At 49.4% G+C, this 24,296-nt stretch overlaps 1 protein-coding gene across 3 annotated transcripts in view; it reads left to right on the forward strand.

Annotated features, from left to right (window-relative positions):
• The window catches only part of LOC145861743 (exportin-1), a 113,499-nt gene that overhangs the window by 53,507 nt on the left and 35,696 nt on the right, over positions 1–24,296 (forward strand). For all 3 annotated transcript variants that reach the window (XM_082964949.1, XM_082964948.1, XM_082964950.1), the window contains exons 7-13: positions 1,390–1,571; positions 19,055–19,103; positions 19,661–19,780; positions 21,669–21,797; positions 21,874–22,032; positions 23,065–23,262; positions 23,933–24,071. In XM_082964949.1, the coding sequence (XP_082821075.1) occupies positions 1,390–1,571; positions 19,055–19,103; positions 19,661–19,780; positions 21,669–21,797; positions 21,874–22,032; positions 23,065–23,262; positions 23,933–24,071 (976 nt within the window). The remainder of the gene's footprint in view (positions 1–1,389; positions 1,572–19,054; positions 19,104–19,660; positions 19,781–21,668; positions 21,798–21,873; positions 22,033–23,064; positions 23,263–23,932; positions 24,072–24,296) is intronic.

Raw genomic sequence — 24,296 nt, forward strand, 5'->3', positions numbered from 1 at the left:
GTCTTCTTGGTAAGCAACTCCAGTGTAGATGTGGCCTTGTGTTGTAGGTTATTGTCCTGCTGAAAGGTGAATTCATCTCCCAGTGTCTGTTGGAAAGCAGACTGAACCTGAAACTCCCTTGCCTATGACAAGCATACCCATAACATGATGCAGCCACCACCATGCTTGAAAATATGGAGCGTGGTACTCAGTGATGTGTTTTATTGGATTTGCCCCAAACATAACACTTTCAATTCAGGACAAAAAGTGAATTGCTCTGCCAGATTTTTTGCAGTATTACATTAGTGCCTTGTTGCAAACAGGATGCATGTTTTGGAATATTTTTATTCTGTACAGGCTTCCTTCTTTTCACTCTGTCAATTAGGTTAGTATTGTGGAGTAACTACAATGTTGTTGATCCATTTTCAGTTTTCTCCTATCACAGCCATTAAACTCTATAACTGTTTTAAAGTCACCATTGGCCTCAAGGTGAAATCCCTGAGTGGTTTCTTTCCTCTCCGGCAACTGAGTTAGGAAGGACGCCTGTATCTGTGTAGTGACTGGGTGTATTGATTCACCATCCAAAGTGTTATTAATAACTGCACCATGCTAAAAAGGATGTTTAACGTCTGCTTTTTTTATTGTTACCCATCTACCAATAGGTGCCCTTCTTTGCGAGGCATTGGAAAACCTCCCTGGTCTTTGTGGTTGAATCTGTGTTTGCAATTCACTTCTGGACTGAGGGACCTTATAGATAATTGTATGTGTGGGGTACAGAGATCAGGTAGTTATTACAAAATCATGTTAAACATTGTTATTGTACAGAGTGAGTCCATCCAACTTACTATGTGACTTGTTAAGCACGTTTTACTCCTGAACTTTAGGTTTGTCATAACAAAGGGGTTTAATACTTATTGACTCAAGACATTTCAGATTCTCATTTTTGTATTAACTTGTAAAAATCTAGAAAAGGATGATGAAAAAAAATCTCAATTTAATCCATTTTAAAATCAGGTTGTAACACAATGTGGAATAAGTCAAGGGGTGTGAATACTTTCTGAAGACAGTAGTCTGGTTGTGTGCATGGGTTCAAACCTAATTGGTCACACGTGTGTGTGTGTGTGTGTGTGTGTGTGTGTGTGTGTGTACACCTAGTGTGTGTGTGTGTGTGTGTGTGCGTGCGTGCGTGCGTGCGTGCGTGCGTGTGTGTGTGTGTGTTGGCATGCATCCGCGAGTGGGTGTGCGTGTGTATGTGTGTGTGTGTTGGCATGCATCCGCGACTGGGTGTGCGTGTGTGTGTGTGTGTGTGTGTGTGTTGGCATGCATCCGCGACTGGGTGTGCGTGTGTTTGCATGTATGAATGATGGTATATATTAAAGTGTGTGTATACCTCTCCTCCTTTCCCTCCAGATCCTAAAGCAGGAGTGGCCCAAGCACTGGCCCACGTTCATCAGTGACATCGTGGGAGCCAGCCGCACCAGCGAGAGCCTCTGTCAGAACAACATGATCATCCTCAAGCTGCTCAGTGAGGAGGTGTTTGACTTCTCTAGCGGACAGATGACCCAGGTCAAGGCCAAGCACCTCAAAGACAGGTACTATAGACATTTACTGTATATCTTAACATAGCAGATTTTTTATATTTGTAAAATTTGTAATATATACTGCTCAAAAAAATAAAGGGAACACTTAAACAACACATCCTAGATCTGAATATAAGAAATAATCTTATTAAATACTTTTTTCTTTACATAGTTGAATGTGCTGACAACAAAATCACACAAAAATAATCAATGGAAATCCAATTTATCAACCCATGGAGGTCTGGATTTGGAGTCACACTCAACATTAAAGTGGAAAACCACACTACAGGCTGATCCAACTTTGATGTAATGTCCTTAAAACAAGTCAAAATGAGGCTCAGTAGTGTGTGTGGCCTCCACGTGCCTGTATGACCTCCCTACAACGCCTGGGCATGCTCCTGATGAGGTGGCGGATGGTCTCCTGAGGAATCTCCTCCCAGACCTGGACTAAAGCATCCGCCAACTCCTGGACAGTCTGTGGTGCAACGTGGCATTGGTGGATGGAGCGAGACATGATGTCCCAGATGTGCTCAATTGGATTCAGGTCTGGGGAACGGGCGGGCCAGTCCATAGCATCAATGCCTTCCTCTTGCAGGAACTGCTGACACACTCCAGCCACATGAGGTCTAGCATTGTCTTGCATTAGGAGGAACCCAGGGCCAACCGCACCAGCATATGGTCTCACAAGGGGCCTGAGGATCTCATCTCGGCACCTAATGGCAGTCAGGCTACCTCTGGCGAGCACATGGAGGGCTGTGCGGCCCCCCCAAAGAAATGCCACCCCACACCATGACTGACCCACCGCCAAACCGGTCATGCTGGAGGATGTTGCAGGCAGCAGAACGTTCTCCACGGCGTCTCCAGACTCTGTCACGTCTGTCACGTGCTCAGTGTGAACCTGCTTTCATCTGTGAAGAGCACAGGGCGCCAGTGGCGAATTTGCCAATCTTGGTGTTCTCTGGCAAATGCCAAACGTCCTGCACGGTGTTGTGCTGTAAGCACAACCCCCACCTGTGGACGTCGGGCCCTCATACCACCCTCATGGAGTCTGTTTCTGACCGTTTGAGCAGACACATGCGCATTTGTGGCCTGCTGGAGGTCATTTTGCAGGGCTCTGGCAGTGCTTCTCCAGCTCCTCCTTGCACAAAGGCGGAGGTAGCGGTCCTGCTACTGGGTTGTTGCCCTCCTAAGGCCTCTTCCACGTCTCCTGATGAACTGGCGTGTCTCCTGGTAGCACCTCCATGCTCTGGACACTACGCTGACAGACACAGCAAACCTTCTTGCCACAGCTCGCATTGATGTGCCATCCTGGATGAGCTGCACTACCTGAGCCACTTGTGTGGGTTGTAGACTCCGTCTCATGCTACCACTAGAGTGAAAGCACCGCCAGCATTCAAAAGTGACCAAAACATCAGCCAGGAAGTATAGGAACTGAGAAGTGGTCTGTGGTCCCCACCTGCAGAACCACTCCTTTATTGGGGGTGTCTTGCTAATTGCCTATAAGTTCCACCTGTTGTCTATTCCATTTGCACAACAGCATGTGAAATGTATTGTCAATCAGTGTTGCTTCCTAAGTGGACAGTTTGATTTCACAGAAATGTGATTGACTTGGAGTTACATTGTGTTGTTTAAGTGTTCCCTTTATTTTTTTTGAGCAGTGTATATACACCATTTAGCAGTCGCATTGATCTAAAGCCACTTAGTTATGTGTGTATACATTTTCTGTATATGCCCCGGGAATCGAAACCACAATCCTAGCGTTTCAATCGCCATCCTCTACCAACTGAGTCATACATACAGGACCAAACTCTTTTATATAATGTAGCACCTCAAAGCTGTTAGCACTCTGCTCTACCAAAAGCTGTTAGTACCCTGCTCTACCAAAAGCTGTTAGCACCCTGCTCTACCAAAAGCTGTTAGCACCCTGCTCTACCAACTACCAAAAGCTGTAAGCACCCTGCTCTACCAAAAGCTGTTAGCACCCTGCTCTACCAAAAGCTGTTAGCACCCTGCTCTACCAACTACCAAAAGCTGTTAGCACCCTGCTCTACCAAAAGCTGTTAGCACCCTGCTCTACCAAAAGCTGTTAGCACCCTGCTCTACCAAAAGCTGTTAGCACCAGGCTCTACCAAAAACGGTTAGCACCAGGCTGTACCAAAAGCTGTTAGCACCCTGCTCTACCAACAGCTGTTAGCACCCTGCTCTACCAACAGCTGTTAGCACCCTGCTCTACCAACAGCTTTTAGCACCCTGCTCTACCAAAACCTGTTAGCACCAGGCTGTACCAAAAGCTGTTAGCACCCTGCTCTACCAACAGCTGTTAGCACCCTGCTCTACCAACAGCTGTTAGCACCCTGCTCTACCAACAGATTTTAGCACCCTGCTCTACCAAAAGCTGTTAGCACCAGGCTGTACCAAAAGCTGTTAGCACCCTGCTCTACCAACAGCTGTTAGCACCCTGCTCTACCAACAGCTGTTAGCACCCTGCTCTACCAACAGCTGTTAGCACCCTGCTCTACCAAAAGCTGTTAGCACCCTGCTCTACCAAAAGCTGTTAGTACCAGGCTCTACCAAAAGCTGTTAGCACCCTGCTCTACCAAAAGCTGTTAGCACCCTGCTCTACCAAAAGCTGTTAGCACCAGGCTCTACCAAAAGCTGTTAGCACCCTGCTCTACCAAAAGCTGTTAGCACCCTGCTCTACCAAAAGCTGTTAGCACCAGGCTCTACCAAAATCTGTTAGCACCCTGCTCTACCAACTACCAAAAGCTGTAAGCACCCTGCTCTACCAAAAGCTGTTAGCACCCTGCTCTACCAAAAGCTGTTAGCACCCTGCTCTACCAACTACCAAAAGCTGTTAGCACCCTGCTCTACCAAAAGCTGTTAGCACCCTGCTCTACCAAAAGCTGTTAGCACCCTGCTCTACCAAAAGCTGTTAGCACCCTGCTCTACCAAAAGCTGTTAGCACCAGGCTCTACCAAAAACGGTTAGCACCAGGCTGTACCAAAAGCTGTTAGCACCCTGCTCTACCAACAGCTGTTAGCACCCTGCTCTACCAACAGCTTTTAGCACCCTGCTCTACCAAAACCTGTTAGCACCAGGCTGTACCAAAAGCTGTTAGCACCCTGCTCTACCAACAGCTGTTAGCACCCTGCTCTACCAACAGCTGTTAGCACCCTGCTCTACCAACAGATTTTAGCACCCTGCTCTACCAAAAGCTGTTAGCACCAGGCTGTACCAAAAGCTGTTAGCACCCTGCTCTACCAACAGCTGTTAGCACCCTGCTCTACCAACAGCTGTTAGCACCCTGCTCTACCAACAGCTGTTAGCACCCTGCTCTACCAAAAGCTGTTAGCACCCTGCTCTACCAAAAGCTGTTAGCACCAGGCTCTACCAAAAACTGTTAGCACCAGGTTGTACCAAAAGCTGTTAGCACCCTGCTCTACCAAAAGCTGTTAGTACCAGGCTCTACCAAAAGCTGTTAGCACCCTGCTCTACCAAAAGCTGTTAGCACCCTGCTCTACCAAAAGCTGTTAGCACCAGGCTCTACCAAAAGCTGTTAGCACCCTGCTCTACCAAAAGCTGTTAGCACCCTGCTCTACCAAAAGCTGTTAGCACCAGGCTCTACCAAAAGCTGTTAGTACCCTGCTCTTCTAAAAGCTGTTAACACCCTGCTCTACCAAATGCTGTTAGCACCCTGCTCTACCAAAAGCTGTTAGCACCCGGCTCTACCAAAAGCTGTTAGCACCCTGCTCTACCAAAAGCTGTTAGCACCCTGCTCTACCAACAGCTGTTAGCACCCTGATCTACCAACAGCTGTTAGCACCCTGCTCTACCAACAGCTGTTAGCACCCTGCTCTACCAACAGCTGTTAGCACCCTGCTCTACCAACAGCTGTTAGCACCCTGCTCTACCAACAGCTGTTAGCACCCTGCTCTACCAAAAGCTGTTAGCACCAGGCTGTACCAAAAGCTGTTAGCACCCTGCTCTACCAAAAGCTGTTAGCACCAGGCTCTACCAAAAGCTGTTAGCACCCTGCTCTACCAACAGCTGTTAGCACCCTGCTCTACCAACAGCTGTTAGCACCCTGCTCTACCAACAGCTGTTAGCACCCTGCTCTACCAAAAGCTGTTAGCACCAGGCTGTACCAAAAGCTGTTAGCACCCTGCTCTACCAAAAGCTGTTAGCACCCTGCTCTACCAAAAGCTGTTAGCACCCTGCTCTACCAAAAGCTGTAAGCACCAGGCTCTACCAAAAGCTGTTAGCACCCTGCTCTACCAAAAGCTGTTAGCACCTTGCTCTACCAACAGCTGTTAGCACCCTGCTCTACCAAAAGCTGTTAGCACCCTGCTCTACCAACTATTAAGAGCTGTTAGCACCCTGCTCTACCAAAAGCTGTTAGCACCCTGCTCTACCAACTACCAAAAGCTGTTAGTACCCTGCTCTACCAAAAGCTGTTAGCACCCTGCTCTACCAACTACCAAAAGCTGATAGCACCCTGCTCTACCAGAAGCTGTTAGCACCCTGCTCTACCAAAAGCTGTTATCACCCTGCTATACCAAAAGCTGTTAGCACCAGGCTCTACCAAAAGCTGTTAGCACCCTGCTCTACCAAAATCTGTTACCACCAGGCTCTACCAAAAGCTGTTAGCACCCTGCTCTACCAATTACCAAAAGCTGTTAGTACCCTGCTCTACCAAAAGCTGTTAGCACCCTGCTCTACCAACTACCAAAAGCTGTTAGCACCCTGCTCTACCAGAAGCTGTTAGCACCCTGCTCTACCAGAAGCTGTTAGCACCCTGCTCTACCAAAAGCTGTTAGCACCCTGCTCTACCAACAGCTGTTAGCACCCTGCTCTACCAACAGCTGTTAGCACCCTGCTCTACCAACAGCTGTTAGCACCCTGCTCTACCAACAGCTGTTAGCACCCTGCTCTACCAAAAGCTGTTAGCACCCTGCTCTACCAAAAGCTGTTAGCACCAGGCTCTACCACAAACTGTTAGCACCAGGTTGTACCAAAAGCTGTTAGCACCCTGCTCTACCAACAGCTGTTAGCACCCTGCTCTACCAAAAGCTGTTAGCACCCTGCTCTACCAAAAGCTGTTAGTACCAGGCTCTACCAAAAGCTGTTAGCACCCTGCTCTACCAAAAGCTGTTAGCACCCTGCTCTACCAAAAGCTGTTATCACCCTGCTCTACCAAAAGCTGTTAGCACCCTGCTCTACCAACAGCTGTTATCACCCTGCTCTACCAAAAGCTGTTAGCACCCTGCTCTACCAACTATTAAGAGCTGTTAGCACCCTACTCTACCAAAAGCTGTTAGCACCCTGCTCTACCAACTACCAAAAGCTGTTAGTACCCTGCTCTACCAAAAACTGTTATCACCCTGCTCTACCAACTACCAGAAGCTGTTAGCACCCTGCTCTACCAAAAGCTGTTAGCACCCTGCTCTACCAAAAGCTGTTAGCACCAGGCTCTACCAAAAGCTGTTAGCACCCTGCTCTACCAAAAGCTGTTAGCACCCTGCTCTACCAAAACATGTTAGCACCAGGCTCTACCAAAAGCTGTTAGTACCCTGCTCTTCTAAAAGCTGTTAACACCCTGCTCTACCAAATGCTGTTAGCACCCTGCTCTACCAAAAGCTGTTAGCACCCGGCTCTACCAAAAGCTGTTAGCACCAGGCTCTACCAAAAGCTGTTAGCACCCTGCTCTACCAAAAGCTGTTAGCACCCTGCTCTACCAAAAGCTGTTAGCACCCTGCTCTACCAAAAGCTGTTAGCACCCTGCTCTACCAACAGCTGTTAGCACCCTGATCTACCAACAACTGTTAGCACCCTGCTCTACCAACAGCTGTTAGCACCCTGCTCTACCAACAGCTGTTAGCACCCTGCTCTACCAACAGCTGTTAGCACCCTGCTCTACCAACAGCTGTTAGCACCCTGCTCTACCAAAAGCTGTTAGCACCAGGCTGTACCAAAAGCTGTTAGCACCCTGCTCTACCAAAAGCTGTTAGCACCAGGCTCTACCAAAAGCTGTTAGCACCCTGCTCTACCAACAGCTGTTAGCACCCTGCTCTACCAACAGCTGTTAGCACCCTGCTCTACCAACAGCTGTTAGCACCCTGCTCTACCAATAGCTGTTAGCACCAGGCTGTACCAAAAGCTGTTAGCACCCTGCTCTACCAAAAGCTGTTAGCACCCTGCTCTACCAAAAGCTGTTATCACCCTGCTCTACCAAAAGCTGTTAGCACCCTGCTCTACCAAAAGCTGTTAGCACCTTGCTCTACCAACAGCTGTTAGCACCCTGCTCTACCAAAAGCTGTTAGCACCCTGCTCTACCAACTATTAAGAGCTGTTAGCACCCTGCTCTACCAAAAGCTGTTAGCACCCTGCTCTACCAACTACCAAAAGCTGTTAGTACCCTGCTCTACCAAAAGCTGTTAGCACCCTGCTCTACCAACTACCAAAAGCTGATAGCACCCTGCTCTACCAGAAGCTGTTAGCACCCTGCTCTACCAAAAGCTGTTATCACCCTGCTCTACCAAAAGCTGTTAGCACCAGGCTCTACCAAAAGCTGTTAGCACCCTGCTCTACCAAAATCTGTTACCACCAGGCTCTACCAAAAGCTGTTAGCACCCTGCTCTACCAACTACCAAAAGCTGTTAGTACCCTGCTCTACCAAAAGCTGTTAGCACCCTGCTCTACCATCTACCAAAAGCTGTTAGCACCCTGCTCTACCAGAAGCTGTTAGCACCCTGCTCTACCAGAAGCTGTTAGCACCCTGCTCTACCAAAAGCTGTTAGCACCCTGCTCTACCAAAAGCTGTTACCACCAGGCTCTACCAAAAGCTGTTATCACCCTGCTCTACCAAAAACTGTTAGCACCCTGCTCTACCAACTACCAAAAGCTGTTAGCACCCTGCTCTACCAGAAGCTGTTAGTACCCTGCTCTTCCACCAGGCTCTACCAAAAGCTGTTAGTACCCTGCCCTACCAAAAGCTGTTAGCACCCTGCTCTACCAACTACCAAAAGCTGTTAGCACCCTGCTCTACCAGAAGCTGTTAGCACCCTGCTCTACCAAAAGCTGCTCTTCTAAAAGCTGTTAGCACCCTGCTCTACCAAATGCCGTTAGCACCCTGCTCTACCAAAACCTGTTAGCACCCTGCTCTACCAACAGCTGTTACCACCAGGCTCTACCAAAAGCTGTTAGCACCCTGCTCTACCAGAACCTTTTAGTACCCTGCTCTACCACCAGGCTCTACCAAAAGCTGTTAGTACCCTGCTCTACCAAAAGCTGTTAGCACCCTGCTCTACCAACTACCAAAAGCTGTTAGCACCCTGCTCTACCAGAAGCTGTTAGCACCCTGCTCTTCTAAAAGCTGTTAGCACCCTGCTCTACCAAATGCCGTTAGCACCCTGCTCTACCAAAACCTGTTAGCACCCTGCTCTACCAACAGCTGTTAGCACCAGGCTCTACCAAAATCTGTTAGCACAAGGCTCTACCTACAGCTGTTAGCACCCTGCTCTACCAACAGCTGTTAGCACCCTGCTCTACCAAAAGCTGTTACCACCAGGCTCTACCAAAAGCTGTTATCACCCTGCTCTACCAAAAACTGTTAGCACCCTGCTCTACCAACTACCAAAAGCTGTTAGCACCCTGCTCTACCAGAAGCTGTTAGTACCCTGCTCTTCCACCAGGCTCTACCAAAAGCTGTTAGTACCCTGCCCTACCAAAAGCTGTTAGCACCCTGCTCTACCAACTACCAAAAGCTGTTAGCACCCTGCTCTACCAGAAGCTGTTAGCACCCTGCTCTACCAAAAGCTGCTCTTCTAAAAGCTGTTAGCACCCTGCTCTACCAAATGCCGTTAGCACCCTGCTCTACCAAAACCTGTTAGCACCCTGCTCTACCAACAGCTGTTACCACCAGGCTCTACCAAAAGCTGTTAGCACCCTGCTCTACCAGAACCTTTTAGTACCCTGCTCTACCACCAGGCTCTACCAAAAGCTGTTAGTACCCTGCTCTACCAAAAGCTGTTAGCACCCTGCTCTACCAACTACCAAAAGCTGTTAGCACCCTGCTCTACCAGAAGCTGTTAGCACCCTGCTCTTCTAAAAGCTGTTAGCACCCTGCTCTACCAAATGCCGTTAGCACCCTGCTCTACCAAAACCTGTTAGCACCCTGCTCTACCAACAGCTGTTAGCACCAGGCTCTACCAAAATCTGTTAGCACAAGGCTCTACCTACAGCTGTTAGCACCCTGCTCTACCAACAGCTGTTAGCACCCTGCTCTACCAAAAGCTGTTAGCACCAGGCTCTACCAAAAGCTGTTAGCACCCTGCTCTACCAACTACCAGAAGCTGTTAGCACCCTGCTCTACCAAAAGCTGTTAGCACCCTGCTCTACCAAAAGCTGTTAGCACCAGGCTCTACCAAAAGCTGTTAGCACCCTGCTCTACCAAAAGCTGTTAGCACCCTGCTCTACCAAAAGCTGTTAGCACCAGGCTCTACCAAAAGCTGTTAGTACCCTGCTCTTCTAAAAGCTGTTAACACCCTGCTCTACCAAATGCTGTTAGCACCCTGCTCTACCAAAAGCTGTTAGCACCCGGCTCTACCAAAAGCTGTTAGCACCCTGCTCTACCAAAAGCTGTTAGCACCCTGCTCTACCAAAAGCTGTTATCACCCTGCTCTACCAAAAGCTGTTAGCACCAGGCTCTACCAAAAGCTGTTAGCACCAGGCTGTACCAAAAGCTGTTAGCACCCTGCTCTACCAACAGCTGTTAGCACCCTGATCTACCAACAGCTGTTAGCACCCTGCTCTACCAACAGCTGTTAGCACCCTGCTCTACCAACAGCTTTTAGCACCCTGCTCTACCAAAAGCTGTTAGCACCAGGCTGTACCAAAAGCTGTTAGCACCCTGCTCTACCAAAAGCTGTTAGTACCAGGCTCTACCAAAAGCTGTTAGCACCCTGCTCTACCAAAAGCTGTTAGCACCCTGCTCTACCAAAAGCTGTTAGCACCCTGCTCTACCAAAAGCTGTTAGCACCAGGCTCTACCAAAAGCTATTAGCACCCTGCTCTACCAAAAGCTGTTAGCACCTTGCTCTACCAACAGCTGTTAGCACCCTGCTCTACCAAAAGCTGTTAGCTCCCTGCTCTACCAACTATTAAGAGCTGTTAGCACCCTGCTCTACCAAAAGCTGTTAGCACCCTGCTCTACCAACTACCAAAAGCTGTTAGTACCCTGCTTTACCAAAAGCTGTTAGCACCCTGCTCTACCAAAAGCTGTTAGCACCAGGCTCTACCAAAAGCTGTTAGCACCCTGCTCTACCAAAATCTGTTACCACCAGGCTCTACCAAAGCTGTTAGCACCTGCTCTACCAACAGCTGTTAGCACCCTGCTCTACCAAAGCTCTTAGCACCCTGCTCTACCAACTATTAAGAGCTGTTAGCACCCTGCTCTACCAAAAGCTGTTAGCACCCTGCTCTACCAACTACCAAATGCTGTTAGTACCCTGCTCTACCAAAAGCTGTTAGCACCCTGCTCTACCAGAAGCTGTTAGCACCCTGCTCTACCAGAAGCTGTTAGCACCCTGCTCTACCAAAAGCTGTTAGCACCAGGCTCTACCTAAAGCTGTTAGCACCCTGCTCTACCAACAACCAAAAGCTGTTAGCACCCTGCTCTACCAGAAGCTGTTAGCACCCTGCTCTTCTGAAAGCTGTTAGCACCCTGCTCTACCAAATGCCGTTAGCACCCTGCTCTACCAAAACCTGTTAGCACCCTGCTCTACCAACAGCTGTTAGCACCAGGCTCTACCAAAAGCTGTTAGCACAAGGCTCTACCTACAGCTGTTAGCACCCTGCTCTACCAACAGCTGTTAGCACCCTGCTCTACCAAAAGCTGTTAGCACCAGGCTCTACCAAAAGCTGTTAGCACCCTGCTCTACCAAAAGCTGTTAGCACCAGGCTCTACCAAAAGCTGTTAGCACCCTGCTCTACCAAAAGCTATTAGCACCCTGCTCTACCAAAAGCTGTTAGCACCAGGCTCTACCAAAAGCTGTTAGCACCAGGCTGTACCAAAAGCTGTTAGCACCCTGCTCTACCAACAGCTGTTAGCACCCTGCTCTACCAAAAGCTGTTAGCACCCTGCTCTACCAAATGCTGTTAGTACCAGGCTCTACCAAAAGCTGTTAGCACCCTGCTCTACCAAATGCTGTTAGTACCCTGCTCTACCAAAAGCTGTTAGCACCCTGCTCTACCAAAAGCTGTTAGCACCAGGCTCTACCAAAAGCTGTTAGCACCAGGCTGTACCAAAAGCTGTTAGCACCCTGCTCTACCAAAATCTGTTATCACCCTGCTCTACCAAAAGCTGTTAGCACCCTGCTCTACCAAAAGCTGTTAGTACCAGGCTCTACCAAAAGCTGTTAGCAACCTGCTCTACCAAAATCTGTTATCACCCTGCTCTACCAACAGCTGTTAGCACCCTGCTCTACCAACAACTGTTAGCACCCTGCTCTACCAACAGCTGTTAGCACCCTGCTCTACCAACTACCAAGAGCTGTTAGTACCCTGCTCTACCAAAAGCTGTTAGCACCCTGCTCTACCAAAATCTGTTATCACCCTGCTCTACCAACAACTGTTAGCACCCTGCTCTACCAACAACTGTTAGCACCCTGCTCTACCAACAGCTGTTAGCACCCTGCTCTACCAACTACCAAGAGCTGTTAGTACCAGGCTCTACCAACAGTTGTTATCACCCTGCTCTACCAAAAGCTGTTAGCACCCTGCTCTACCAAAAGCTGTTAGTACCAGGATCTACCAAAAGCTGTTAGCACCCTGCTCTCCCAAAAGCTGTTAGCACCCTGCTCTACCAAAAGCTGTTAGTACCAGGCTCTACCAAAAGCTGTTAGCACCCTGCTCTACCAAAAACTGTTAGCACCAGGCTCTACCAAAAGCTGTTAGCATCAGGCTCTACTAAAAGCTGTTAGCACCCTGCTCTACCAAAAGCTGTTATCAACCTGGTCTACCAAACCCTGTTAGTACCCTGCTCTACCAAAAGCTGTTAACACCCTGCTCTACCAATTACCAAAAGTTGTTAGCACCCTGCTCTACCAACAGCTGTTAGTACCCTGCTCTACCAAAAGCTGTTTGTACCCTGCTCTACCAAAAGCTGTTAGTACCCTGCTCTACCAAAAGCTGTTAGTACCCTGCTCTTCCAAAAGCTGTTAGTACCCTGCTCTACCAACAGCTGTTAGTACCCTGCTCTACCAAAAGCTGTTAGCACCCTGCTCTACCAAAAGCTGTTAGCACCCTGCTCTACCAAAAGCTGTTAGCACCCTGCTCTACCAACAGCTGTTAGTACCCTGCTCTACCAAAAGCTGTTAGTACCCTGCTCTACCAAAAGCTGTTAGTACCCTGCTCTACCAACAGCTGTTAGTACCCTGCTCTACCAAAAGCTGTTATCACCCTGCTCTACCAATTACCAAAAGTTGTTAGCACCCTGCTCTACCAACAGCTGTTAGTACCCTGCTCTACCAAAAGCTGTTAGTACCCTGCTCTACCAAAAGCTGTTAGTACCCTGCTCTACCAAAAGCTGTTAGCACCCTGCTCTACCAACTACCAAAAGCTGATAGCACCCTGCTCTACCAGAAGCTGTTAGCACCCTGCTCTACCAAAAGCTGTTATCACCCTGCTCTACCAAAAGCTGTTAGCACCAGGCTCTACCAAAAGCTGTTAGCACCCTGCTCTACCAAAATCTGTTACCACCAGGCTCTACCAAAAGCTGTTAGCACCCTGCTCTACCAACTACCAAAAGCTGTTAGTACCCTGCTCTACCAAAAGCTGTTAGCACCCTGCTCTACCAACTACCAAAAGCTGTTAGCACCCTGCTCTACCAGAAGCTGTTAGCACCCTGCTCTACCAGAAGCTGTTAGCACCCTGCTCTACCAAAAGCTGTTAGCACCAGGCTCTACCAAAAGCTGTTAGCACCCTGCTCTACCAAAAGCTGTTACCACCAGGCTCTACCAAAAGCTGTTATCACCCTGCTCTACCAAAAACTGTTAGCACCCTGCTCTACCAACTACCAAAAGCTGTTAGCACCCTGCTCTACCAGAAGCTGTTAGTACCCTGCTCTTCCACCAGGCTCTACCAAAAGCTGTTAGTACCCTGCCCTACCAAAAGCTGTTAGCACCCTGCTCTACCAGAAGCTGTTAGCACCCTGCTCTACCAAAAGCTGCTCTTCTAAAAGCTGTTAGCACCCTGCTCTACCAAATGCCGTTAGCACCCTGCTCTACCAAAACCTGTTAGCACCCTGCTCTACCAACAGCTGTTACCACCAGGCTCTACCAAAAGCTGTTAGCACCCTGCTCTACCAGAACCTTTTAGTACCCTGCTGTACCACCAGGCTCTACCAAAAGCTGTTAGTACCCTGCTCTACCAAAAGCTGTTAGCACCCTGCTCTACCAACTACCAAAAGCTGTTAGCACCCTGCTCTACCAGAAGCTGTTAGCACCCTGCTCTTCTAAAAGCTGTTAGCACCCTGCTCTACCAAATGCCGTTAGCACCCTGCTCTACCAAAACCTGTTAGCACCCTGCTCTACCAACAGCTGTTAGCACCAGGCTCTACCAAAATCTGTTAGCACAAGGCTCTACCTACAGCTGTTAGCACCCTGCTCTACCAACAGCTGTTAGCACCCTGCTCTACCAAAAGCTGTTAGCACCAGCCTCTACCAAAAGCTGTTAGCACCCTGCCCTACCAAAAGCTGTTAGCACCAGGCTCTACCAAAAGCTGTTAGCACCCTGCTCTACCAACTACCAGAAGCTGTTAGCACCCTGCTCTACCAAAAGCTGTTAGCACCCTGCTCTACCAAAAGCTGTTAGCACCAGGCTCTACCAAAAGCTGTTAGCACCCTGCTCTACCAAAAGCTGTTAGCACCCTGCTCTACCAAAAGCTGTTAGCACCAGGCTCTACCAAAAGCTGTTAGTACCCTGCTCTTCTAAAAGCTGTTAACACCCTGCTCTACCAAATGCTGTTAGCACCCTGCTCTACCAAAAGCTGTTAGCACCCGGCTCTACCAAAAGCTGTTAGCACCCTGCTCTACCAAAAGCTGTTAGCACCCTGCTCTACCAAAAGCTGTTATCACCCTGCTCTACCAAAAGCTGTTAGCACCAGGCTCTACCAAAAGCTGTTAGCACCAGGCTGTACCAAAAGCTGTTAGCACCCTGCTCTACCAACAGCTGTTATCACCCTGTTCTACCAACAGCTGTTAGCACCCTGCTCTACCAACAGCTTTTAGCACCCTGCACTACCAAAAGCTGTTAGCACCAGGCTGTACCAAAAGCTGTTAGCACCCTGCTCTACCAACAGCTGTTAGCACCCTGATCTACCAACAGCTGTTAGCACCCTGCTCTACCAAAAGCTGTTAGCACCAGCCTCTACCAAAAGCTGTTAGCACCCTGCCCTACCAAAAGCTGTTAGCACCAGGCTCTACCAAAAGCTGTTAGCACCCTGCTCTACCAACTACCAGAAGCTGTTAGCACCCTGCTCTACCAAAAGCTGTTAGCACCCTGCTCTACCAAAAGCTGTTAGCACCAGGCTCTACCAAAAGCTGTTAGCACCCTGCTCTACCAAAAGCTGTTAGCACCCTGCTCTACCAAAAGCTGTTAGCACCAGGCTCTACCAAAAGCTGTTAGTACCCTGCTCTTCTAAAAGCTGTTAACACCCTGCTCTACCAAATGCTGTTAGCACCCTGCTCTACCAAAAGCTGTTAGCACCCGGCTCTACCAAAAGCTGTTAGCACCCTGCTCTACCAAAAGCTGTTAGCACCCTGCTCTACCAAAAGCTGTTATCACCCTGCTCTACCAAAAGCTGTTAGCACCAGGCTCTACCAAAAGCTGTTAGCACCAGGCTGTACCAAAAGCTGTTAGCACCCTGCTCTACCAACAGCTGTTATCACCCTGTTCTACCAACAGCTGTTAGCACCCTGCTCTACCAACAGCTTTTAGCACCCTGCACTACCAAAAGCTGTTAGCACCAGGCTGTACCAAAAGCTGTTAGCACCCTGCTCTACCAACAGCTGTTAGCACCCTGATCTACCAACAGCTGTTAGCACCCTGCTCTACCAACAGCTGTTAGCACCCTGCTCTACCAACAGCTGTTAGCACCCTGCTCTACCAAAAGCTGTTAGCACCCTGCTCTACCAACAGCTTTTAGCACCCTGCTCTACCAAAAGCTGTTAGCACCAGGCTGTACCAAAAGCTGTTAGCACCCTGCTCTACCAAAAGCTGTTAGTACCAGGCTCTACCAAAAGCTGTTAGCACCCTGCTCTACCAAAAGCTGTTAGCACTCTGCTCTACCAAAAGCTGTTAGCACCCTGCTCTAACAAAAGCTGTTAGCACCAGGCTCTACCAAAAGCTATTAGCACCCTGCTCTACCAAAAGCTGTTAGCACCTTGCTCTACCAACAGCTGTTAGCACCCTGCTCTACCAAAAGCTGTTAGCTCCCTGCTCTACCAACTATTAAGAGCTGTTAGCACCCTGCTCTACCAAAAGCTGTTAGCACCCTGCTCTACCAACTACCAAAAGCTGTTAGTACCCTGCTCTACCAAAAGCTGTTAACACCCTGCTCTACCAAAAGCTGTTAGCACCAGGCTCTACCAAAAGCTGTTATCACCCTGCTCTACCAAAATCTGTTACCACCAGGCTCTACCAAAAGCTGTTAGCACCCTGCTCTACCAACAGCTGTTAGCACCCTGCTCTACCAAAAGCTGTTAGCACCCTGCTCTACCAACTATTAAGAGCTGTTAGCACCCTGCTCTACCAAAAGCTGTTAGCACCCTGCTCTACCAACTACCAAAAGCTGTTAGTACCCTGCTCTACCAAAAGCTGTTAGCACCCTGCTCTACCAGAAGCTGTTAGCACCCTGCTCTACCAGAAGCTGTTAGCACCCTGCTCTACCAAAAGCTGTTAGCACCAGGCTCTACCAAAAGCTGTTAGCACAAGGCTCTACCTACAGCTGTTAGCACCCTGCTCTACCAACAGCTGTTAGCACCCTGCTCTACCAAAAGCTGTTAGCACCAGGCTCTACCAAAAGCTGTTAGCACCCTGCTCTACCAAAAGCTATTAGCACCCTGCTCTACCAAAAGCTGTTAGCACCAGGCTCTACCAAAAGCTGTTAGCACCAGGCTGTACCAAAAGCTGTTAGCACCCTGCTCTACCAACAGCTGTTAGCACCCTGCTCTACCAAAAGCTGTTAGCACCCTGCTCTACCAAAAGCTGTTAGTACCAGGCTCTACCAAAAGCTGTTAGCACCCTGCTCTACCAAAAGCTGTTAGTACCCTGCTCTACCAAAAGCTGTTAGTACCCTGCTCTACCAAAAGCTGTTAGCACCCTGCTCTACCAAAAGCTGTTAGCACCAGGCTCTACCAAAAGCTGTTAGCACCAGGCTGTACCAAAAGCTGTTAGCACCCTGCTCTACCAAAATCTGTTATCACCCTGCTCTACCAAAAGCTGTTAGCACCCTGCTCTACCAAAAGCTGTTAGTACCAGGCTCTACCAAAAGCTGTTAGCACCCTGCTCTACCAACTACCAAGAGCTGTTAGTACCCTGCTCTACCAAAAGCTGTTAGCACCCTGCTCTACCAAAATCTGTTATCACCCTGCTCTACCAACAACTGTTAGCACCCTGCTCTACCAACAGCTGTTAGCACCCTGCTCTACCAACTACCAAGAGCTGTTAGTACCAGGCTCTACCAACAGTTGTTATCACCCTGCTCTACCAAAAGCTGTTAGCACCCTGCTCTACCAAAAGCTGTTAGTACCAGGCTCTACCAAAAGCTGTTAGCACCCTGCTCTCCCAAAAGCTGTTAGCACCCTGCTCTACCAAAAGCTGTTAGTACCAGGCTCTACCAAAAGCTGTTAGCACCCTGCTCTACCAAAAGCTGTTAGCACCCTGCTCCACCAAAAGCTGTTAGCACCCTGCTCTACTAAAAGCTGTTAGTACCCTGCTCTACTAAAAACTGTTAGTACCCTGCTCTACCAAAAGCTGTTAGTACCCTGCTCTACCAAAAGCTGTTAGCACCCTGCTCTACCAAAAGCTGTTAGCACCCTGCTCTACCAAAAGCTGTTAGCACCCTGCTCTACCAAAAGCTGTTAGCACCAGGCTCTACCAAAAGCTGTTAGCACCAGGCTCTACTAAAAGCTGTTAGCACCCTGCTCTACCAAAAGCTGTTATCAACCTGGTCTACCAAACCCTGTTAGTACCCTGCTCTACCAAAAGCTGTTATCACCCTGCTCTACCAATTACCAAAAGTTGTTAGCACCCTGCTCTACCAACAGCTGTTAGTACCCTGCTCTACCAAAAGCTGTTAGTACCCTGCTCTACCAAAAGCTGTTAGTACCCTGCTCTACCAAAAGCTGTTAGTACCCTGCTCTACCAAAAGCTGTTAGTACCCTGCTCTACCAACAGCTGTTAGTACCCTGCTCTACCAAAAGCTGTTAGCACCCTGCTCTACCAAAAGCTGTTAGCACCCTGCTCTACCAAAAGCTGTTAGCACCCTGCTCTACCAAAAGCTGTTAGCACCCTGCTCTACCAAAAGTTGTTAGCACCCTGCTCTACCAACAGCTGTTAGTACCCTGCTCTACCAAAAGCTGTTAGTACCAGGCTCTACCAAAAGCTGTTAGCACCCTGCTCTACCAAAAGCTGTTAGCACCCTGCTCTACCAAAAGCTGTTAGTACCCTGCTCTACCAACAGCTGTTAGTACCCTGCTCTACCAAAAGCTGTTAGCACCCTGCTCTACCAAAAGCTGTTAGCACCCTGCTCTACCAAAAGCTGTTATCACCCTGGTCTACCAAACCCTGTTAGTACCCTGCTGTACCAAAAGCTGTTATCACCCTGCTCTACCAATTACCAAAAGTTGTTAGCACCCTGCTCTACCAACAGCTGTTAGTACCCTGCTCTACCAAAAGCTGTTAGTACCCTGCTCTACCAAAAGCTGTTAGTACCCTGCTCTACCAAAAGCTGTTAGCACCCTGCTCTACCAAAAGCTGTTAGCACCCTGCTCTACCAAAAGCTGTCAGCATCCTGCTCTACCAAAAGCTGTTAGTACCCTGCTCTACCAAAAGCTGTTAGCATCCTGCTCTACCAAAAGCTGTTAGTATAGCTGAGAAAAGACTAGATCTTAAAATGTTGTGGTGTTCTGATATGTGCACTGTGACTGCTTCCTGGTAGCAGTTTCATATCAATGTGGATCCTGAGATTGATCAGCAGTGCAGCGTGACTGCAGTAAAGACCATCTGGAACGCGCCCCTGGTCTGCACCTCAGACAGTGATGCCCTACATATCTCAGAGACTGATAAACTCTCACCACAATCAATAGGCAAGAATGTCTGCACCACAGAACTGGCATGAGTTGTATTTGTCTGGTGTGAGCTATGCTGTCTTCCTGTGACCCTGAAAATGGAAATAAAATCCTGACTCTGTCGTAACACTCACTGTCTCTCTTTCAGCATGTGTAACGAATTCTCCCAGATATTCCAGCTCTGCCAGTTTGTCATGGTACGTGAAGCCTCTTCCTTTACCTCAGACCAGTTTAGAATATATTATAAAGTGGGTGGTTTGAGCCCTGAATGCTTTTTGTCTGAAAGCTGTGGTATATCACACCGTATACCACGGCTATGACAACATGTATTTTTATTGTTCTTATTATGCTGGTAACCAGTTTATAATAGCAATAAAGCACCTTGGGGGTTTGTGGTATATGACCAATATACCGTGGCTAATGGCTGCATCCAGGCACTCCACGTTGTGTCGTGCATAAGAGCAGCCCTTAGCCGTGGAGTATTGGCCATATACCACAACCCCTCGGGTCTTATTGCTTAAATAATATATGCCATTTAGCAGACGCTTTTATCCAGAGAGACTTACAGTCAAGCTGCATACATATTATATATGGGTGGTCCCAGGAATCAAACCCACTACCCTGGTGTTACAAGCTCCGTGCTCTACCAACTGAGTTACAGAGGACATAAACATCAATGGCACTTTTCCTCATCTCTCCTCCACTGTTCTTATTTGGTCGTCAACGTTTCCCCCCTGTGTGTTCTGTTCTCCAGGAGAATTCCCAGAATGCACCACTGGTCCACGCCACTCTAGAAACGCTGCTGAGGTTTCTCAACTGGATTCCTCTGGGGTACATTTTTGAGACCAAACTCATCAGCACACTCGTCTACAAGGTAGATATCTCTGTCTCGCTCTCTCTCTGGCTCTCTGTCTCGCTCTCTCTCTGTCTCAGGCTCTCTGTCTCTCTCTCTCTGTCTCTCGCTCTCAGTCTCTCTCTCTGTCTCTCTCTGTCTCTCTCTCTGTCTCGCTCTGTCTTTGGCTCTCTGTCTCGCTCTCTCTCTGGCTCTGGCTCTCTGTCTCTGGCTCTCTCTCTGTCTCAGGCTCTCTGTCTCTCTCTCTCTGTCTCTCGCTCTCAGGCTCTCTCTCTGTCTCTGTCTCTCGCTCTCAGTCTCTCTCTCTGTCTCTCTCTGTCTCTCTCTCTGTCTCGCTCTGTCTTTGGCTCTCTGTCTCGCTCTCTCTCTGGCTCTGGCTCTCTGTCTCTGGCTCTCTCTCTCTGTCTCAGGCTCTCTGTCTCTCTCTCTCTGTCTCTCGCTCTCAGGCTCTCTCTCTCTCTCTGTCTCTCGCTCTCAGGCTCTCTCTCTGTCTCTGTCTCTCGCTCTCAGTCTCTCTCTCTCTCTCTCTGTCTCGCTCTGTCTTTGGCTCTCTGTCTCTGTCTCGCTCTCTCTCTGTCTCTGTCTCTCTGTCTCTGGCTCTCTGTCTCTCTCTCTCTGGCTCTCTGTCTCTCTCTTGCTCTCTCTCTGTCTCTGTCTCTCTGTCTCTCGCTCTCTGTCTCTCTCTCTCTGTCTCGCGCTCTGTCTCTGTCTCTCTCTCGCTGTGTGTGTGTTCACATCCGTGTGTAGTTTACTACCCTGGTCTAAATCAACCTGTTTCCTAGGCCCTTGTGTAGCTAGATAGCTATGTGTGAAAGGATTGGATAGTTTCCATCTAGCCTAACAGAGGACAAGGTAAAGCTATTGCCGTATTGCAGATACCAATCCTTTTTAGAGTGTAGGGCAGTGTTTCCCAAACTCAGTCCTGGGGTCCCAAAGGGGTGAACATTTGGCCCTAACACTACACAGCTGACTCAAATAATCAACTAATCATCAATCTTTAATTATTAGAATCAGCTGTGTAGGGTTAGGGGCTAAAACCTGCCCTTGGGAAACCCTGGACTAGGGCTTGTTTTAGGACCTCTCTCACCAACACGTGGGTCGTATTCTCCAGGTCAAGCACACCGATCGTAGGAAAACATGTTGCAACGGAAAACAAGCATTTAAGTCTGTTTTCTTCTGTTTGGCGCCTAATGAATACAACCCTGGACAGTTAATGGAGAAGATGAGGGATTCCTCTTTTATAAATACATTTCTGGGAGCATTCAGCCAGGAGAGGACTGGCCACCCCTCAGAGCCTGGTTCCTCTCTACCCAGTACAGCCAGGAGAGGACTGGCCACCCCTCAGAGCCTGGTTCCTCTCTACCCAGTACAGCCAGGAGAGGACTGGTCACCCCTCAGAGCCTGGTTCCTCTCTACCCAGTACAGCCAGGAGAGGACTGGCCACCCCTCAGAGCCTGGTTCCTCTCTACCCAGTACAGCCAGGAGAGGACTGGTCACCCCTCAGAGCCTGGTTTCTCTCTACCCAGTACAGCCAGGAGAGGACTGGCCACCCCTCAGAGCCTGGTTCCTCTCTACCCAGTACAGCCAGGAGAGGACTGGCCACCCCTCAGAGCCTGGTTCCTCTCTCTACCCAGTACAGCCAGGAGAGGACTGGTCACCCCTCAGAGCCTGGTTCCTCTCTACCCAGTACAGCCAGGAGAGGACTGGCCACCCCTCAGAGCCTGGTTCCTCTCTAGGTTTCTTCCTAGGTTCCTGCTGTCCAGGGAGTTTTTCCTAGCCACCGAGCTTCTACATCTGCATTGCTTGCTGTTTGGGGTTTTAGGCTGGGTTTCTGTACAGAACTTTATGACATCTGCTGATGTAAGAAGGTCATAATAAATGACATGTGATTGGTTGATTGATTGTGTAGTTCCTGAACGTGCCGATGTTCCGCAACGTGACGTTGAAGTGTCTGACGGAGATCGCCGGCGTCAGTGTCAGCCAATACGAGGAGCAGTTTGTCAACCTCTTCACACTCACCATGTGTCAACTCAAACAGGTATACACACACACACACACACACACACTTTCCCAGTCAATCGTCCATTCCTAATCGCCGTGGTCTCCCTCTCCAGATGCTTCCCCTGAACACCAACATTCGTCTGGCGTATTCCAACGGTAAAGATGACGAGCAGAACTTCATCCAGAACCTCAGCCTGTTCCTCTGCACGTTCCTTAAGGAACACGGACAGCTCATCGAGAAGAGGCCCAACCTCCGAGAGACACTCATGGAGGTAAGAAACATACCACAACCGTTTCTCCCAAAACGGCACTTTTCTCATTTCCTGAACGCTGCTTGTCTTAGTTGATTCAAGCCCACTGGTTACATCCTGGGGACTGGGTGGGACATAGTGGAGAACAGAGGACATGGTTACATCCTGGGACTGGGTGGGACATAGTGGAGAACAGAGGACATGGTTACATCCTGGGACTGGGTGGGACATAGTGGAGAACAGAGGACATGGTTACATCCTGGGACTGGGTGGGACATAGTGGAGAACAGAGGACATGGTTACATCCTGGGACTGGGTGGGACATAGTGGAGAACAGAGGACATGGTTACATCCTGGGACTGGGTGGGACATAGTTTGAGAACAGAGGACATGGTTACATCCTGGGACTGGGTGGGACATAGTGGAGAACAGAGGACATGGTTACATCCTGGGACTGGGTGGGACATAGTGGAGAACAGAGGACATGGTTACATCCTGGGACTGGGTGGGACAAAACCACTAAACAGTAACTATACAAACAGATTCTTCAAATTAAACAAAGTAACCTCTCCTCCCCTCTCTCCCTCCTCTCTCCCCCCTCTCCTCCTCTCTCTCCCACCTCCTTTCCCCTCTCTCCCCTTCTCCCTCCTCTCCCTCCTCCTTCCTCTCCTCCCCTCTCTCCCCTTCTCCCTCCCTCCCCTCTCTCCCCTTCTCCCTCCCTCCCTCCCTCCTCCTTTCTCTCCTCCTCTCCCACCCTCTCTCTCCCCCTTCCTCTCCTCTCCCTTCTCTCCTCCCCTCTCCCACCTCCTCTCCTCCCGCTCTCCTCCCTCTCCCCCCTCTCTCTCCTCCTCTCCCCCCTCTCTCTCCTCCTCTCCCCCTCCTCTCTCCCTCCTCTCCTCCCTCTCTCTCCTCCTCTCTCCTCTCCTCCCTCTCTCTCCCCCTCCTCTCCCCCCTCCTCTCCGCCCTCTCTCTCCTCCTCTCCCCCCTCTCTCCCCCTTCTCTCCCCCCTCCTCTCCCCCCTCTCTCTCCTCCTCTCCCCCTCCTCTCCTCCAGGCTCTCCACTACATGCTGCTGGTGTCTGAGGTAGAGGAGACAGAGATCTTTAAGATCTGTCTGGAGTACTGGAACCACCTGGCTGCAGAGCTTTATAGGGAGAGTCCCTTCTCCACCTCCACCTCCCCCCTGCTGTCTGGATCACAACACTTTGATGTCCCTCCTCGCAGACAGCTCTACCTGCCTGTACTCTCCAAGGTGACCAGACAGACAGACAGACAGACAGACAGACAGACAGACAGACAGACAGACAGACAGACAGACAGACAGACAGACAGACAGACAGACAGACAGACAGACAGCTCTACCTGCCTGTACTCTCCAAGGTGACCAGACAGACAGACAGACAGCTCTACCTGCCTGTACTCTCCAAGGTGACCAGACAGACAGACAGACAGCTCTACCTGCCTGTACTCTCCAAGGTGACCAGACAGACAGACAGACCGACAGACAGACAGACAGCTCTACCTGCCTGTACTCTCCAAGGTGACCCAGACAGACAGACAGGACAGACAGACAGACAGACAGACAGACAGACAGACAGACAGACAGACAGCTCTACCTGCCTGTACTCTCCAAGGTGACCAGACAGACAGACAGCTCTACCTGCCTGTACTCTCCAAGGTGACCAGACAGACAGACAGGCCTCTCTCTCTCTGTGTGTGAGAGAGAGAGAGAGAGAGAGAGAGAGAGAGAGAGAGAGAGAGAGAGAGAGAGAGAGAATTTGTTGGCACATGGTCAGAGTGTGTGTGGTCCAAAGAATTTGTTGGCATGAAGTGAGTGTGTGAAGTCAGTCTGTGTCTCTGTGTGTCTCTCTGTCTGTCTCTCGCTCTGTGTGTGTCTTGACGGCTGTTGATGTTGGTAACAGGTGCGTCTGCTGATGGTGAGCCGCATGGCCAAGCCGGAGGAGGTGCTGGTGGTGGAGAATGACCAGGGAGAGGTGGTACGAGAGTTCATGAAGGATACAGACTCCATCAACCTCTACAAGAACATGAGGGAGACACTGGGTAAGTCACGTGTGTGTGGTGGGGTGATGCTTGATGAGTGCAGGAACCAGATACAGCAGCTGTTTGGAATAGTCTATGTGTTACTTTCTACATTTAGACTGATTGTCAGTTTCCTTTGTGGACATCACATAACTGTACAGCACTACTACATGTTCAATAAGGACTATAGTCTATTGACTGGATCTACACTCTAAACTCTCTGTGATCGTCTCCTCTCTCTCTCTC

This window comes from Salmo salar, chromosome 18 (genome assembly GCF_965601325.2).
Source record: "Salmo salar chromosome 18, fSalSal1, whole genome shotgun sequence".
Classification (NCBI taxonomy): domain Eukaryota; kingdom Metazoa; phylum Chordata; class Actinopteri; order Salmoniformes; family Salmonidae; genus Salmo; species Salmo salar.